General features: G+C 42.4%; 1 protein-coding gene across 1 annotated transcript in view; it reads left to right on the forward strand.

Annotated features, from left to right (window-relative positions):
* LOC308581483 (uncharacterized protein) overlaps positions 1-18,991 on the forward strand; it is a 40,923-nt gene that overhangs the window by 16,465 nt on the left and 5,467 nt on the right. The window contains exons 3-14 of the mRNA XM_081183893.1: positions 605-767; positions 1,435-1,584; positions 2,471-2,631; positions 3,495-3,671; positions 4,550-4,691; positions 5,032-5,219; positions 6,105-6,246; positions 7,372-7,555; positions 8,457-8,511; positions 11,078-11,254; positions 12,622-12,784; positions 15,993-16,142. Coding sequence (XP_081040019.1) covers positions 605-767; positions 1,435-1,584; positions 2,471-2,631; positions 3,495-3,671; positions 4,550-4,691; positions 5,032-5,219; positions 6,105-6,246; positions 7,372-7,555; positions 8,457-8,511; positions 11,078-11,254; positions 12,622-12,784; positions 15,993-16,142 — 1,852 coding nt within the window. The remainder of the gene's footprint in view (positions 1-604; positions 768-1,434; positions 1,585-2,470; positions 2,632-3,494; positions 3,672-4,549; positions 4,692-5,031; positions 5,220-6,104; positions 6,247-7,371; positions 7,556-8,456; positions 8,512-11,077; positions 11,255-12,621; positions 12,785-15,992; positions 16,143-18,991) is intronic.

The raw sequence follows: 18,991 nt of genomic DNA on the forward strand, positions 1-18,991 counted from the left end.
ACTGCAGAGGGGAAATGCTGGGGAATATTGGGAGAGGAACAGCAGGAAGAAACACTGGGGGAGAGACAGCTGACAGACTCAGGGTCTTTGAAAAGCATTCCTGAGCCACCCTCTCCCAGGACTAGGCATGCATTGAGAGTAGTAGAACAGAATGCTCAGAGGCAGAAAGCCCAGATCAGTCGGCGCAGGGATGACGTAGGATAAGAAAGATAGAGGGGTTGGAATTTACTTGGAGCAATGCCATTATTTAATAGGCACTACATTCCTTTCTCTGTGTGAATACTGAATAAATTACGTGGTGAGGACTCTTCTTGTTATCTGCTTTTTTGGCTGCCACTGGGGGAGGGATAGGATTCCCTGAACCTTGACAGTATCCCTCCAGATGGCAATAATGTAATAACACTCAGGAAGTATTGGGGAACAACTAATAAAGCGGAATTCTGCCACTAATGTGCATTTACTGCATCAGCAACATGTTGCAGCATATGCCTGCAAAACCCAACACAAAACAAGCTGCAGGTGCCCTAAGAGATATTGCAACCATTCCTTAAGTTAATTACTCCAAAAGAAGTTTCATTGTGTAACACTTTCTTTGTGCCTTCAGCTGGTTGAGAAATATGGCCCTATGTTCACAATCTGGATGGGACCCAAACCTATGGTCGTGCTTTGTGGATTTGATGTGGTAAAAGATGCTCTGGTGGATCATGCTGAAGCGTTTGGTGGGCGTATTAACAGCCCCATCATTGATCGAGTGACCAAAGGCCACGGTAGGCTATTTCTTCTTATTCTTTATGTATAGTTTAGCTCTACTTTGATTTGTAATTCAGTCCCCCAAAATGTGCATGATAATTAGCATCATGTCTAGGAAAGAAAGAAAAGAAAGACAAACATTATCAAGCAAGGCATTATTTTTTGCTTTGGCTTGCTTCTCCAAAGAACCATTTTTGAAAATCAATTCCCCCCAAAGATCCAGGGAAGCTGTCCCCTACGCAATCACTTTAAAAAATAAAGAAACACCACCCATTTCTTGAGTCTGCAAACTGAAAATAGCAACCTTATTCGTTGCTACCTCTCTCCTGTGCCAATAGCATGTCATTCTGAACATGGGTGACATGATTTCACCTTCCCACCCCAACTGCAGCCAACAGTGTGGGCTACAGGCAGGCAAGAGGGTGATGCCATGCCTCTTACCATCCATTATTTACTTTGTTATGTAGCACTGGACATAATTATTCAACCAAAGAAACAAAAATCCCTTACACAACAAAGGACTGGGCTCTTGGGGGCAACAATTAGTTGCCGGATTGTAACTACAAATGGGGATATAATTTTAAGGTGGAAAGCACCAGAACCACCTTTTCATGTAGAAACTTCCTGCTGGTTCCTGTTAGGTCAAGAACTGAGAAAATGACGTTCACCTCTTTTCCCCCCCAGGGATAGTCAACTCTAGTGACATAGAATGGAAAGAGCTGCGCAGATTCACGGTTATGACACTGAGAGACTTTGGAATGGGGAAGAGATCAATGTCTGAGAGGGTGCAGGAGGAAGCTGTTTGCCTGGTGGAGGCACTGGCGGCTACAAAAGGTAATCTAGCTCATTAAAAAATAAAACTGAGAAAGCACTATACCAGGGCAAGGAGATGATATTTATTAAATTGAATATAGGAATGGGCACTTATAGTATGTAAGTTTCTGACATAGTTAGAATATGTGGCTGTCGGGCTCAGTGGCAGCAGGGAGGCAAGCTTTTCCCATTTGTCCTTTCAACTCTCTCCATGCTCATGTGAACCCCAACTCATGTGTTGTACTTCCACCGTAATATTTCACTAATCCAGTAATGCGAGAGAGTCTACCTACACTTCTTAGGTGTGCACACTGAAGAACATACTGTGTGCAAATTGTTTCAGTGAAAGTTGTTGGGCTTATTTTTATTTAGTGCCAACATGGCCTTGTGCACCACCTGAAACTCTGCTGCAGGCAATGCTAGCAGAATAAGCATCAGATAAGTTAATTAAGTGGAATGTTACAGCAAAGAAATGATTATTTGGACTGTGGATGGGGTAGGTGGTGGTGGTGGGGGGGAGAAGTAAACCCAGTGCCTCTTTTTCTGCCTCTCACCTCCCAAAAATTATGTTTAATTGCAGTTTAAAAATAAAAAATAGCACAGCCCCCAGAATTGATTTAGGATTGGATACAATTTGAGTGTTGCCCAGGTTGCCCTGAATATTGGGTCAGAGCCAATTTGTGGACCCAGATTCAGGCCTCACATCAGGTCGGTGTCAGGGGTACAGCTGTGCACTTTACTACTACTTTTAATTTCTTAAACATTTGGTTCTTGGGACTGATGGAAATTCAATCAACCAGGCTTAAGCTGTTTAAACAGTTTTTAGACTTAATTTTGTATTGGGGTCTGAAGATGGTGGGGTCCACTTTCATCAGGCCTTGCTGACTGTCTTCAGTTCCTCCTACAGGACAGGGCTTTGATCCAACAACTAGAATCACATCCGCTGTTTCCAATGTGATCTCGTCAGTCATCTTTGGGACTCGCTTTGACTATGCAGACAAGACCTTCCTAAAGCACCAACGCATTATAGAGGACGAAGTTGGCCTTTTTCGTACTATCTTGGGACTGGTAGGTTGTTCCTTCTGAGTTGCAAACATTTTCCTCACTATCAGGAAAAGGAAAAACAAAACCTAGCTTGTTGGAGTATGAACGATGGCATGAAGGGTTCACAAATGTGTGCCTGACTAACTATCAGATGAAAATAATGTTCTGAAAATGTCTTCGACAGGGTTGAGATGGAAATTGACACAATCACAAAGTTCCAGTGATTTCAGGGGAGAAACTGGACCCTTGAGCAGGGCAGGCAGCAGAAAAGTTGGAAGACTTACCTGGGCTGTTCACCAATAGCAGCAGATCTCCCTTTCCTTTCCTTTCCTGACCCCACCCCTTTTACTTTGCCATTGCTCCCCCCCTCCCATTTGCCTGGCCACCATTTCCCTCTGGATGCAGTATAACTGTAAACATTGCAAGGGCACATTTGTACATCTATAGAGGCATAGGGTCCCCTCTGCCACTCTTAGCACCTGAGGAAGTCTGCAGGAAAGGAAAAAATAATTTTTTTAAGGTAATTGGAGCCTGAGTCATTTAGGGCTTTAAAAACTAATATTAACACATTGAATTGGGCCCAGAAACAAATTGACAATGTGTGCAGCTTTTTTAAAACAGAGGTTATGTGAAACTTAAATAGAACCTGAACCAGTAACCTGGATTTTGGACCAGTTGACATTTCTCAATCATCTTCAAGGGAAGCCCCATCATCCCCATCATCATGAGGTAAAATGAACCAGAAGCTCAACAGTTCCTGCTGGATTTCCAAAATAAGTGATTAAAAACAACAACTGCTTTATCACTTTTCAGCCAGAATCTTAGTGGCATAGTATAAAAAGATGGATTTGCAATATTTAAGGCTGTATGTGTTATCTTCATTTCAGCTGTACTCTGCTGTCCCTAAAATATTGGACTACTTTCCTGGAAGACACCAAAAGATTTTTTCTGATTGTGATGAGTTGTGTGCTTTCTTCCATGAGAATGTGAAAGTACACAGGCAGACGCTGGATCCTCAGAACATCCGTGACTATATTGATTGTTTCCTTATCAAGTCTGAGAAGGTATGTGGGTCAAAAAATTTAGTTGCACAGGCATTGGTGCCCAGTTATGTCCTAGTCCATGTGGGGAAGGGATACCAGGCCAACCAGAGTGCCCCTCTGTCTTTGCCTCCTCCCCTTGCAACTTCTCTCGGCCACTCCTTGCAAGACATTTTTAATTATTATCATTATTCATTAGGCTGAGGTATCCTGTGCCCAGTGTTAAAGTCTATGCTTAATGTTGTACTAAACAATGCAAGTGCTTACGATAAAAGTAAAATTGGTTCACTCACTTTACAGCCTATATGAGTACCATGGACAGCTACTTTGCCCAAACAAAAATACATAACAAGTTACTCTTTTTTTTACTGCCATCACTCCTATAATTTCTGATCCCATATATTTTCAGATATACAGTGGTACCTCGGGTTACAGACGCTTAAGGTTACAGATGCTTCAGGTTACAAACTCAAAAATAGTACCTCGGGTTAAGAACTTTGCTTCAGGATGAGAGCAGAAATCGTGCGGTGGCAGCGCAGCAGCAGCGGGAGGCCCCATTAGCTAAAGTGGTGCTTCAGGTGAAGAACAGTTTCAGGTTAAGAAGGGACCTCCAGAATGAATTAAGTTCTTAACCAGAGGTACCACTGTATATAATCTTGGTTAGCTCTAACATTCCAGTAATCAAACAACACGTTTGTAATGCAATGATATGCAAGTACTTTTCTTTATATTTCAAAAGTAATTCTATTTTAAATACATGTGATTGGATTAAACACCTCTTGGGGTGAGTGCAGGATTTCACCCATGATGCTCATTCAAACAGGCTAAGGTGTCTCCATTTTGCCATCTTTCTTTATAGTGAAGTTTTCTCTCTCCCCCCCCCCCTTCCCTCTGCCTCATAGGAACAAAAGTCTGCTAGTGACACCTTCAGAACCGAAAACCTTGTCATGACAGTGTTTGGACTTTTTTTGGCTGGGACAGGAACCACAAGCTTTGCCTTGATCTCTGGCCTCATGGTGATGGCTAAGCTGCCACATATTCAAGGTATTCAGATACCCCAGAGAAGTTTAACACGAAAAGGTTTTGAGGGCTCCTTGGTGTCTTCAAATGGCACTTATGTCCAGGGGTAGAAACATAGCCAGAAGAGGAGGGACCTCAGAATTCTGGAAGCACATTTTCCAAATGATATTTGTTACAGGAAAAGTCCAGCAGGAGATCAACAAGGTGGTAAGACACAGAGGAATGAGTGGAAATCACTCAAGAGGAGAATTTGTGTTGGCATGAGTTTTCATGATGTCGGAGAGTCCCTGAGTTTTTCACTCTGTCAGATGAGAAGCAGAATCTGAATCCAGGAAATAAATCTCTCGAGTCTTTTTCATTACAGCAAAAGTCCAACAGGAAATTGATGAGGTGATGAGTGCCACCCGTGCCCCTAGCATGGAAGATCGTGTGAGGATGCCTTTCACCAATGCAGTTATCCATGAGGTTCTACGATACCCACCATCAATTAATGAGACCATTCCCCGTACAACGTCTTGTGATACAAAATTCAGGGGGTTCACCTTCCCTAAGGTATGATGGCCCAGCATTTTGCCATGATAATTGTGGAGAAGAAATGGAGCAGTTCTAGGAACTGATTGTATAAATGGCCCTGGACTGCCCTCATGGAGGCAGGGATGAGATCAGTAGTGGAGATCAGTAGTGGAGATCAGTAGTGGAGATCAGTAGTGGAGATCAGTAGTGGAGATCAGTAGTGGAGATCAGTAGTGGAGATCAGTAGTGATTTTGTTGGCCTAAACAAATGAGCTGAAGGAACTAGTGATAGAGGAGAATTTTGTTTGTTCGGTTCACATTTTAAAATGAACCAACGGAATTAGTATTTCACAGAACTATGCATACAAAATGTATCTTTTATGGGGAAAATGTGTACTAAAATCAATGGTTTAGTGGGAAAATGCACACAGAAGCACAGAATAAAGCACACAAAAATATATTTTAGATTGAGAATGGGTACATAAATGTGTATTTTAGGGGAAAGTGCATACAAAAAGATGTAGAATATAAATGCTAGTGTTTGGTGAGGTTTTAAAACAGAAATTGTCTGATGGGATGGAGCAGAATTATGACTGAAAGCTGGTGGAACTGTCACAGAACAGAACTATAATGATCCATCTGCCCCCGAAAGGAGCTGATAGATGCAGCAAGCTATTTATGCTCCAGTTTCATAATTTCTTAAAAAGGAATTCTACTGGTCATATTGATTGGAGTGGAATGTAAGGCAGTGTGTACTTATGGACTAATACAGGAGTGGAACAGAATAAATCCGCTGATCCCTAGTGGAATCCCATTCTTCTAAGTTAGCATCCCCATTTTATCATTTTATCATAGTATGGCTATTTCCTAGATAGTCATGAATTGAGACCAAAAATGTAAATCTGCCGTCTTCTATCCCTGAAGGGCACAGCTGTTGCTCCAATGTTCACAACTGTGCACCGTGACCCTCTCCAGTGGGAGACTCCAGAACAGTTCAATCCTGGACATTTCTTGGATGAGAAAGGCCAGTTCAAGAAGAAAGATGCCTTAATAGCCTTTTCGGCAGGTAACTATATGAGCCTGTGGTAACTTATGTGCAAACAATGCCATTTCCACTTTCTTTCAAAAGACAGTGTATGGAAAGAGAAATGTCTGCCCCTACATAGGACCAGCCATTTATTTTTCTGTACAATATCTCTGGAAAGAAAGTGAAACAACATCATTTCCCTTGACAGTGGGATTGTTTTGAGCCGTCAACAGACCCCATGTTTTGCAATTTCCCTGAAGGATTACATGGCACCCTGTTGTAAGCTGATGGCATGCACCACTTTTTAAAAGCAGGCAGTGCCCTCTGTCCATCTTCTAATAGGCTTCTTCTCACAAAGGCACTGTGATTTGAAGTAAAATGAGAGACCTATAAAGCATTCCCTGATTGGACATGCCAGTCTTGTAATTATATTTCCCTCCCTGGTATTTTCTGTGAGTAGGGGATGGCACAAAAACATATGATATTGTTTGAAAAAAATTAAAGTACATCTGGGTCAGGAGTCACTGTGCATGCAGTGTGGAGCTAGAAAAGGGTAAATAAACTGGAATGTTTGGAAAACATGAAGTTGAATTCCTCCCATTCTGTGGTTGGAGTACTGCATCAGAAAATTTGTAGAAGTGAAAATTTTGAAGATTGGTTGTGTTTCCGTTCTCATATGGTTTCAGAAAGGGCGCATTTGATAGACTGAGCTTTAAATGTGAACTGAATCTCATGTCTCCCCATGCCTACTTCAGGCCAATCATAATATTATTAGTCTTAGTCTTAGTCTTACTCTTGATTTAGTCTTGATTTTAGTATTCCTCACCTTTTCCCATAATGTGACTCAATATACTATACTCTAGCTGCAGTACATTTTTGGGGGTGCATTAGTATTTCCAGTCCCCCAAACCAACACTGCATGAATTCACTAGGGGTGGATCTGCACACAGGAAATATAAAGCTATAAATAAGTCAGAAATTAAATTGTTATATGATTTAATTGCATAGAAAAGGATTTTTGCTCTCCACCACCATCTGGTGTTGCATGGTTATAACACATTCAACACGTTATTTTTTTGACTAATGGAGCTGAGTCCTAGGTTTCCTGTGCACTGTGTAGATTTTTGGGTTACTGGTTAGCTGTGCCTTCTTTTTCTTTGCCAGGGAAGCGGGCATGCGTTGGGGAAGCCTTGGCGCGAATGGAGCTCTTCCTGTTCTTCAGTACTCTGCTCCAGAACTTCACCTTCCAGCTGGTTGGAACTGCAAAAGATATGGATTTAGCCTCTTTGTTTACGGAGTTCAGAGCTAAAAATGTCTCTCCTCTAATGAAAGCCATCAGACGTTCAATGTGATCTTGTGACAAAAGATAAGCAGAAAGAATGTGGTCAGTGGCTCCCAGAATATTTGTAGTAGGTAGAACAGGAGTACTGCGAGGTGCCTTCCTTCACTCATTCAACACCTCTCAGTTTCACATAAGGGTAATAGCCCTAGATATCAGGTATTAAAAGTTTTCTTAGCATGGCAAACGTGAAGAGCCTTTGACCTTTCAATCCCTAATGTCCAGTCAACTGTTCACGGGCTCATTAGCACTTAATAAAATATTCCACATCATCAACTATTGCAGTGTGTGTATGTGTTTTTTAATTCCCCCCCTCCCGTCATATACTGTTATAAACATTTGCTCTCTTCTGCAGATTATATTGAGGGGCTTTTTGTTCTCTCAAGTATACATGGTTTCTTGATTTCAGTTTAACTACAAGTAGGGCTGGGCAATATCTGGTTTTCAACATCGCAAAATATCCCCAGGTAAATATTGCAATATACCGATATATCACAATGTCTGAAATAAGGATGGAGCTATGTAGAGGCATTGGCTGGCTTCATGGTTTCCCCCCCATTGTGATTTTGCATGGCACATGTGCGCACACACATCATGATTCACAATATATTACCAGGTCAAAAATTATGAAACCGACAGCACAATATAGATTTTAAACTGGTTTTGGATGCTATATTAATATATCGCCCAACTACTAATAGGGATGAAAGTGGATTTCATTTTCATTTTCTCTTTTTTTTTCAATGATCATGCCCGGATTGGAACACAAGCATTCAAATCAGATTGCATGTCTATAGACCTTTCTGAGGATGATGATTTTTATTCACCCCACCCCCACCCCTTCATTTTAACACGGCAGTCTGTGGGCTTTCTGTCAATTTCCCCCTTTCTTCTTAAAAACTATTTCCAGCCACTTGAAGCAGCTAGAAAGCACAGTGTTTGCTGTGTTCATTGAAATGTTTAAAGTAAAAAAGCCCCTGGAAATGGCAATGCGTTGCTGCTGGCCACATTTTCCTGACTAATTCTATGTAGTGCTCCCCCAAAAATACCACAAAAAGAGCCTAAGTCCCAAGCACTCACTGTCCAAATTGTGCTCACTGTGTGAGGGGGAAGCTTGCCTTGCCAGTTCAAAGCCCCTTGCAGAGATGTCACTGTGACATCATATTAAACTGCAAAGAACTCATGATGATAAGGATCAGTAGGCTGAGTCGCCTCTGCAAAGCAAGTCAAATAGGTGGCGATTTTGCTGCCAAAACTAGTGAAGTGAGCACAGCGCCATGCTTTTGAAGGTGAAGGGGCAGTAGGTGAAGGGGCAGTGTTGGTCCAGAAGAATTGTAGGTTTTTCTTTCCATTTGTCAAAAGTGTTGGTCAGATTGCAAAAGTCACAGATCCTTTAGAAGCCTGAATCCCACCTCTCTAAGGGCGAAACTAGATGATGTGCCAATTGCAGAAATGCAATCAGATTCCTCATCTTATCCTCCAGATAACCCTGGAGAAGCCTAAACAGCCTCTGAAAAAGGTAGATGACAAAGGTTGTAGATACTTCCAAAACCAGAAATTCCACCTTTCTGAACTTGTATCTATTTTGTGTTTTGTCAGAAGCAAATGTAGAGGTTATGATTAAAATGTCCTGAATTGAAGGTGAGAACTCTCTTGTGTTTTTCATAGTAGGGTAGTAGAGGGAAATTCAGCAGGTGAAGGTTTTCTCACTTGTGTCAAACTGGATTCTTCTTCTGCACAAGAATTCTGGTGCTGCCTTATGTTGCATCTGGTCATGGTACTGTCAGAGTGATGGGTCAGATTACCCAGTAATTTCTTGTGGTCTTCCAGGAAGCAGAAAGATTACCCCAGAATGGATTAGCCCACTGTACCGTCTTTCTAGCTTACAATACTCAAGGCAGTATACAAGCTGAAGAAACAAAGAATGTACACCTTATAACAATCTAATGCAATACAAAAATGTGATAATAAAACATAACATATCCATCCCACCTCCTGGGCATGTTTATGACCACATGCTGTGGTAATTCAGCAAGGTTTGGAAAGCGTTCTCCCTCCCTGGTATCTGTGGCAGATCTTGGGGTCTCAAATTTCAGGGGCCAAAAATTTGACACTCCAGTCTCTTGAGCTCCATTATAAATAAAAGCTGTGGCATCTCGGAAGCTCTGTGCCCAGTGTCACCAAACCCATTGCACTTCCTTAAATCTGCTTCTGCTGGTATGTTCACCTGACATGCACACTGTAAGGGTTCCAAGCGATTGCTCGAGAGCAAGCAGGCAATTACCTGCCTACTTGGTAGTAAAGCCTTGCTTTAGCTGCTAAAATAAACTTTATCTGTCCAGAGCACCACTCTCTCGTGGCTGGCTCATTCACTGGAAGAATCTGTGAGTGGGCGGTTCTTAAAATTTCCCCAGCAAAGTAATTTCTTGACTCCCAGTCTGCGCCTCCCCTCTCGGCACGGAAGCTTACTGTGCAAGGAGGGTGTGGGTAATGGAGGACCCCTCTCCTCCCCGCTTTGCCCAGGCAAGGTGTCTTGGCACCGCCTCGCCTCCTCCGAGCCCTGAAGCTCCTCTCCACTGGAGGCGTGGTTACTCTCCTCCGTTGAAGAGGAGCTGCTTCCCACGATCCTTGGAGGCTCTCTATAATCCATTCGGCTTTTCCTTTCTCCCTCCTGAACCGATGGCAGTTCCCTGACACACACTCTCAGCCATTTTTCACCTCAATGAGCATGCCAAGTCTAAAGGCACTCCAAGGACCCACCCCTCAAAGGCAGAGTCCATGGAAGGTGACTAAAGAGTGTCCTCAACCCAATAGTGCCTCAGACACTGCAGAAACCCTTTCTTAAATATTCTCACTTACCTGGGCTAAATGCCAATTGCGCCAAATTAAGGAAACACTTCTCCAGTCCCACAGTGTGCAGTCAGTGGAGAAAAAACACCATTCAGAAAGATCAGGGCAGCTAGATGCCCCAAAAGAAAAAAGATAAATCACTAATTGAGCCTCTTGGCTTATGGCCAGTCCCATACATGGGGCAATGCAGCTAAGAAAGCCTTACTTGAGATGCATAGCAGTCAGCAGGTGAGAGCCACATCTATGAAGCACAAACTGATCAGTAGGTATGTCAACACACTAAACTCCTGTATAAAAATGAGCAGGAACATAAAGTCACAAAAATGGAAACTACACTAAAGGTCTGTCCAGCTCAGTATTGCTGACTTTGACTGGCACCAGAAAAGAAAATGTTTTCCCTGGCTGACTTCACAATAAATGTGCATCAGTGCACAGCCTCCATGCACAGCATCTCACATTTCCAAGGGTTAGGGGGTTAACTCGGAGTTCAGGTCAGAGTGACATTCTTTTAATGAGTAACTAGCTCTTGCTAATAATTAAAAATCACATGGAAAAGAATAAAAACAGGGTTGGAATGTTAGAGACAAGTTTGGCTGGGTCTCCAGCTGACGGCATTCCCTCCTTCCTGACTTTCTTAAGCATTTTCTTGGATTTCTGGCCTAAAGAAGAGCTCAGTGAAAGATGGAGGTGGTTGAGGCAGGAGCTCTGCTCCTTCTCTACTTGCTCTTCGCTTTACTCTTCTCCTCCTTCAAAATGTACAAGAAGAAAAGCCAGCTACCCCCAGGACCCACTCCCTGGCTTTTGCTGGGAAATCTCCTGCAGAAAGATGTCCTGCCACTCTACAAGTTCTATAAAAAGGTGAGTTTCCCTGTCCATAAATGTCAATAGGATTTTGCCTAGAATAGTAGGACAGAGAGAGGAGGACACAAATTTAATTTCTTCCTTGTCTGGTCTGGGTATATCTGCTTGAGTCTGCTGCTTTGAGAAGCCTTCAGTTAACAGAATGGAGCTTATGATAGGAAAGTTCCCATCCTCTTTGTCTTTTACCATGCTAGAAGGCTTTAGAGAGTATGGGGATCCATATGAACCAACTTGGACCCTGTGATTGTCATCCGAGGCCCTTCTTTTGTGCCTTCTCTGTGAGAACTCCATAGGGTGACAACATGAGAATGGGCCTTTGCTGTGGTGGCTCACCATTTGTGCAATGCTCTATCCAAGGAAGCTCACCTGGTGCGTTCATTACATATCTTGAGGCACCAGGCAAAAATATTCATTGTCACCCAGGCCTTTGGCTAATTAAGCAATCTATACCGTTTAAACTTCGGGGAGGGGGGTATTCTTTTTGCCTGTTATTATGCTATGTATTTCTGTGTTTTTAAATTAATATTAATAATAATATGATGATATAATCCTCAGAATAAGAGCACTATAGAAATTTAAAAAGTAAAAAATAATGAATGAATGAATAACAGCCATTAATTTTGATGGAGGATAAAGCTACAGTTGATGGCCATATTATAGCTTTAGGAAATCTGCCTTGGTGGAACTGAGTGCCTACTACCAACTTTAACTGGTGTCCCAGCTGTGTCTCTATCTTATCAGCTGTTAAAACTGTCCATCATTACATCTAGGAGTCATGAATTCCAAACTCTGTGCTGTGTCTATGAAGTACAGTCATACCTTGGATGTCGAATGGAATCCTCCCAGAAGTCCATTCGACTTCCAAAAGTTCGGAAATCAAAGTACAACTTCTGATTGGCTGCAGGAAGCTCCTGTAGCCAATCAGAAGCTGCAGAAGCCCCATCGGACATTCAGCTTCCAAAAATAGTTCGCAAACCGAAACAGTCACTTCTGGGTTTGTGGTATTCGGGAGCCAAAACGTTTGAGAATTAAGCTGTCTGAAAACCAAGGTATGACTGTATTTCCTTGTGTTTCTCTTGAATTTCCCACCATAGAGCATCACTGGGTGACTGGCCAGGAAAGAGATCTTGTGTGATGGGAGAGGGAGCAAAACCTCTCTCTCCGCTTCCTTCACACCATGACACTGTTACACACTGCTGTCTTCTCTCCTCTTACTCACCTTTTTCCTAAAAAAAGAAAGAAAGATCCAGATGTTGTGCCCAAGTTTGGCCCAGGGGACACAGTTTCTCCACCCCTGCCCTGAGGCATCTGTCCAAAGGAAGCATTGCCCAATGAACCTTGCTTGTCTTTGATTCTACTTTCAGCTCATTGATAAATATGGCCCCATCTTTACTGTCTGGATCGGGCCAAAGCCCATCGTTGTGATTTGTGGATATGAAACAATGAAAGATGCTTTTGTGAACCATGCTGAAGAATTTGGTGGACGTCCTGCAATGCCCTTCATAGACAGAGCGAACAACTATCGAGGTAAGGGGTGTATTGCATTTCTGTGCTTATTTTTGGATTACCTGTGTTAACCTAGGCCCTGCCACACTTCCCTGTCTATTATGCTCAGCAGTTATGCCATATTTCAGGTACACAAGCAGAGCAGCCATGCTGGATGAAAATGGATGACATTACGCCATGTTTGTGTCTTCAGTATCAGCTGCTTGGATCTTTGTGAACATGTTTGTAGCTTTAGGTTCGATGAATGGTGTGGCGTTTGCCCTCCTAGGTGTGTGACATCATACTGGCTTCATAAGGAAAGGGTTAACTAAGTGTAAAATGATTAACCAATAGGAACCCAAGGGGAGGAGTTAGAGTTAGAGTTGTTAAGAAGTTAGTCTGGAGTTAGAGAAGAGAGAGGGAGGATAAGTCTGTGGGTTGGGATAGTCTGATGTGAGAGGGTGAGAGAATCTGTTAAGTGGAGTCAGTCAAACAGTCAAGATAATCAGTCAGAAGGTATTAGGAAGGTATAGGCCGGTAAAGAAACTAAGGTTAAAAAACTGACAAGAAAATTATCTGAGAAACCATAAACTTGTTAATGCTTATAAAATAAACTTGTTTATTTGGTTTAATTTTAACAACTGTCTGGACTCAGTGTGTACCTGAGAGTAATGGGTTGGTGGCAGCAGGGAAGCAAGCACAGTGGTGGCACAGGGATCAATAGACTGTCAAACATCCGGGGACCCTGTGTGATCACCACAAATGGAGACCTTGGCATTGTGAAAAGAGTAACAGAACAGCCATGAAGCCAAACAAAAAACAAAAAACCAACTGATAGCACAAGATGTTTTGGCAAACCAGTGCTTGAGTGTGTGAAAAAGTGACCTGTGTGAAGAACTGCTGATATAGCATTGGTGCAAGTTGCTCCTGCCCCCCTATTCCGGATAGATTATCAGAGGGGAATTTTGTGGGGAAGTCCAGCTCCATGCTCATAGCTCAGCTGGTAGAGAATGAAAGTAAAGTAATTACCCGTGAGTAGAGCTGAAATGGAAGAATTGGATTTCTAAAAGTTTAATTTGGCATCGTAACGGGGAGGTTCAAAACAGGAAGTCCGCCTTCCCTTTTTGTAAATAGACTGAGGCAACGAAGTTGCAAGCTGGAGTCCTGGAAGGTCTTTTGTAAAAGATCAAATTTCCAACGGTAAAGAACATTAACCCCCCTCTTGGAGGCAGGAGAAGAGAGGGGGAAGTTGCGGATTAAGTATGCCTGCAGGAGAGAGCGAAGAGGCTTAAAACACCGCCGCTCTGACCCTGGAAACGGGCTGCTAGTAAGACTGACATTTTTGTTTTTGTTTTTGGAATGTTCATTGACAGCGCTTAGAACATTCATCGACAGTTAGCTAAATAAGAGAAATACATTGTTTCTACTGTTTCTGGCTGCTTTAAAAAGGAGTAAAAGTAACTGAAAATTGAAACTAATTTGAAACTAACTTTGGATTGTTTAAAAGAGGGCACTATTGACTTTTACAAATAGAAACTGTTTTCCCCTAGTGGAAGCCTTTGAAACTGGTTGATTTACAAGAGTTGGACTAGGGGAATTTCCAGCTGCAAGTTAAAAACCGTGAGACTCTGGGACTGACCTTGAATCTTTCAAATGTTATGGTAAATGGAAGAGGAAAAACAGACCAGTCAACTGTTGATAAAACATTAAGGTCTGGGAGGACTTGGTAACAATCCAGGAGGGGTCTATTATTAAGCCCTCCTGTTCTTTTTGTTGCTGACTCTGTACTAGTATATTTGAAACTAAGAGGAATGTTGACAGAAGAGGCTTTGGTGGCGGCATTATATAAGATAAATGACTCATTGGAACAGCTTCACAGGAAAATGGACATGATAAATGCGAAGGTGGATGTTTCAATTGTTGAGGTTGACTTGAATGCAGGGAGTATGGACAATACCAATACAGAAACCACCCAGAAATTGATGCAAGAACCTATTTTGATATGGCAAACTGTGGAGGAAGTTAAGGAAAAAGCTGTTGCTGTTGAAGGTACAGAAACACAAATGGAGAGAAAGAGAAAGAGAGCCCCAGCCCTACAGAGGCAATTTGATGAACATAAGTTGATGCTCGCTATGACTGAATTTAAGGAAAAACAGACGAATTTGAGGATTAGAGTTCACCTTTGGTGGACATGCCCAAGGATTAAGACACTCTGGGAGATGATTCATAACGAAATGAAAAAGGTATTTAAATATACCCTTTTGAAGAAACCAGAGGCCTTTCTCCTGGGCATGGTCGGCCAATTGGTGTTAAAGAAGGATAGAATTTGTTTCATGTATGCAACAATAGCAGCAAGAATACTTATTGTAAAGTACTGGAAGACACAAGATTTATCTATCCGGGAAGAATGGCAGATGAAGTTGATGGACTATATGGAATTGGCGGAAACGACTGGCAGAAATCCCAGACCAGGGAGAAGAGTCGGTGGAAGAAAACTGTCGGTGGAAGAAGACTATGTATAGAAATATTGTAAAATAATGAATGTTAGAAAAATGTTGGAATGAAGTTATATGGCTTTAGTAGAAATGTTATAAGGAACTAAGTATAAATAGAAATAGAATATTAAAGGGAAAAATAAGATTAGAATATGTTAAGATAATTATAGGATAGAAAACAGAGGAAGATGGAAAGGAATTGCTGAAACAATTAATAGAAGTGGAATACAGAAAGGGAGGCATGAGGAGGTCGTGGAAATAAGGGAATGAAAGTTAAGATATTGAAATTGTTTTTGTGTTCTAAATGGTTTGAGTCTTGTTTTGTTAATCTTATGTTTTTTCTCTTTTTTTCTTTGCTTTTTCTTTTTCTTTTTTGTTTTTTCTGCTTTATTGTGTTCAAATGGTTGGAAAATCAATAATTATTTTTTTTAAAAAAAGAGAATGAGACTCAACCTCAGGGTCGTGGGTTTGAGCCCCACATCAGGCAAAAGGTTCTTGCATTGCAGGGGATTGGACTAGAAGACCCTCGTGGTCCCTTCCATCTCTACAATTCTGTGGTTCTTTTAATGTTGTATAATCTAAGTGCAATTGAACCGCAAACAAATCAGGCTGAATGCTGAATAAACCAGTTGTCTGGAACCACCGCATTTGCAATTACAAATGGGAATATAGCTTGAAGGAGGAAGGCACCATCTCTCATATTGAAACTTCCTGCTGGTTTCTGGACATTGAGCTCTCCACCTGTTTCCTTTCAGGAATGGTCAACAGAAATGAGGCAAAATGGAGAGAGGTGCGCAGGTTCACATTATCCACCCTGCGGGAATTTGGGATGGGAAAGAAAACAATGTCTGAGAGGATACAAGAGGAAGCCCTTTGCCTGGTAGAAGAATTGGTGGCCACACAAGGTACTCTTGAGCCATACGTCTTCCAAAGAAAATTCTGCCATCCTTCAATGCAGGAAGTGGGGTTTTATTTTGTGATTGTTGTTGGTGATTGTAATTTGTCTCTTCTTACTTCAGACCTCTCCAATTTTAATTCTCTCTTTAAATATTGGGCAAGCTTTATATTCTTCTTGGGGGTGGTGGTTCTATAATTAATTTGTTTTTAAAGCTAAGTGTCAGGGGTCTGCCTCCAAGGGAGAGGGGAGAGACAGGAATGTACAGACAGCCTCCTCCTTTGTTGAGCAGCTGCACCTCGTCAGTCTGGTGAAAGTGAGACTTTAGGAGAAAGGGGGGAGGATGCAAAGGCTCAGTCAGGCTGAGATGAGCCACGACACCGCTTCCAGGGAGTTGGACGTGCCTGTTCCATTGCATAGTTTTCGCCAGGGAATTACACGTAAGGAAAAGAGGCGGAAATGGGGTTCTCCCGGGCTTATATGCTGAAGGGCAAACAGGAAGAAGGCACTTCCGGAATCTACTGGTGATTGAGGCAGACATGGATTTTAGACCTCTGTACTGTACATAGTTTTTGCACTCAATAAAACCTATAAAACCCTCCCAAAACTAACCTAGCTATTCCAATCCCTCCCAATCTGGATCCCCCAAACCCAACTCTGCAGATGGGAGGGAAAACTACACTCCTTTATCTTCTCACACAAAAACCCAACAATAAGCCCCAAATACCTGCACCTCCCCACCTCAGAAGGAGGATGGGGAATCCCCAACATAGAAGGATATTATACTGCCAACCAAATGTGCCATATAATCCCATATATACTAGAAGATGAGACAAAACAATGGATACACCTAGAGAGGGACACAACTGAAAATACCTGCACCACAGCATACCAATTCCTCCCAAACAAAGGAAAATTCCCACAACACTTAACAGGTACACACAGACCATGCTCAAGGCATGGAAAACAGTAATAGGCAAACTATCCCCAACCCCAGCCCCACTAATCCCCCTGGCATACTACCCATTATTCCACCACGCAGCACAAAACCTCCAGATTAAAACCTGGCAAACCAAAGGCCTATATTGCCTAATAAACTTCTATGAAAATAACAAACCTTTATCAACACAAGAAATACAAGACAAACTAGAAGACACCCAAATGCCCTGGTTAACACATCACCGATTACATGACTTCTTAAACAATCCAGCAGTAAAATCAGCAGCAACTAGGCCACTGACAACCTTTGAAAACCTCCTTTTAACAAGTCCTGGCTGTTATCTTTGTGGGCAACCACACATACTCCTCACACTAAGCTAGGGAATTTTTGTCACCTGCTTACTTGGTTGTTGAGACAGAGAGACAGATAAGAAGGTAGTTCTTTCTCTCTCCTCCATTGTCCCCCTGCCCTTGTGGCATCTGTCATGCTGATGCAGGGCATAAGTACTTGAATTGGGAGTTACGTTTACGAAATGCAAACCACTCACTTGCAAAATGCAACCATTGTGTGTTGAACCAGATTTCTAACTAGACCAGTACTCAAAATGGTTTGCAACCAGTCTTTCTCACCCTGCTGTTTTCTCCCTTTATAATAAAAACAAAAAATCTTGCTATTGCAAAGGGAGGAAATCAGAAGTGAGATGAGGAAACCCAATTTATTACCAGGCCAGAAGACTGCCATTTCCACAATGCCATATCAAATATTTATCTATTTACCTATCTATCTCTTTTTAAAAATAAACTTTATTCCATTACCATATTAGAATAAATAACAAAACATTTAATACTTAAACATTAGATTTCACATATATGCACATAGGTTGGTGGTTCGAGCCCAAGCAGGGACAGCTGTGAGTGGGATTCCTGCATTGCAGGGGGTTGGACTAGGTGACCCTCGGCTTCCCATTTCTATGATTCTATGATCCTCACACTTAAACTGTACTTCTGTATTACTAAATATAATAAATATCAGAAGGTGTCATGTACAAGGAATTTAGGTAAAGGTAAAGGGACCCCTGACCATTAGGTCCAGTCGCGGACGACTCTGGGGTTGCAGCGCTCATCTCGCTTTAATGATGAGGGAGCCGGCGTACAGCTTCCGGGTCATGTGGCCAGCATGACTAAGCCGCTTCTGGCGAACCAGAGCAGTGCACGGAAACGCCGTTTACCTTCCCGCTGGAGCAGTACCTATTTATCTACTTGCACTTTGACATGCTTTTGAACTGCTAGGTTGGCAGGAACAGGGACCGAGTGTGGCGATCACACAGGGTCCCCAGACGTTTCACCATCTATTGAACCCTGTGCCACCACTTTATTTCTCGCTGCCACCACCCAGGCACTACCTGGTAAAATACTCAGTCCAGTCAGGGTTAAATTGGAACATAAACTTCTGTTTATTTATTGCAGTTTAACAAGTGTGTGGTTTCATAAACGGTCTCAGTCAATTACAATCATGGGGTGCCTATCCAGACCTATAATTTCCGCTACCTGCTCTCACTCACTAAACCACCTCTCAGATTTTTATCTGTCTTCCTAGCTCTTAACTGTTCCTGACTCAGCTTTTTTCGCTACACTAACTCAACCTACCCACAGACTCCATCCCAATTCACTCCCACTCCAACCAACCACCCAACTCCCATCAAACTCCCCCTTCGCCCCTCCCAGAGCTGATTTTATAGTTCCTCTGACTCTACCCCCCTGGGTTCTGATTAGGTAACCTGTTTAACTATTTCACCTCCAGCACTCTCACATGTTAACGTCACACCGAGCAACGGGAGCTCACCCCATTGCTGGGATTCGAACCGCCAACCTTCTGATCAGGAAGCCCTAGGCTCTGTGGTTTAGACCACAGCGCCACCC

Source organism: Podarcis bocagei (genome assembly GCF_964188305.1).
Source record: "Podarcis bocagei genome assembly, chromosome: 2".
Lineage (NCBI taxonomy): Eukaryota > Metazoa > Chordata > Lepidosauria > Squamata > Lacertidae > Podarcis > Podarcis bocagei.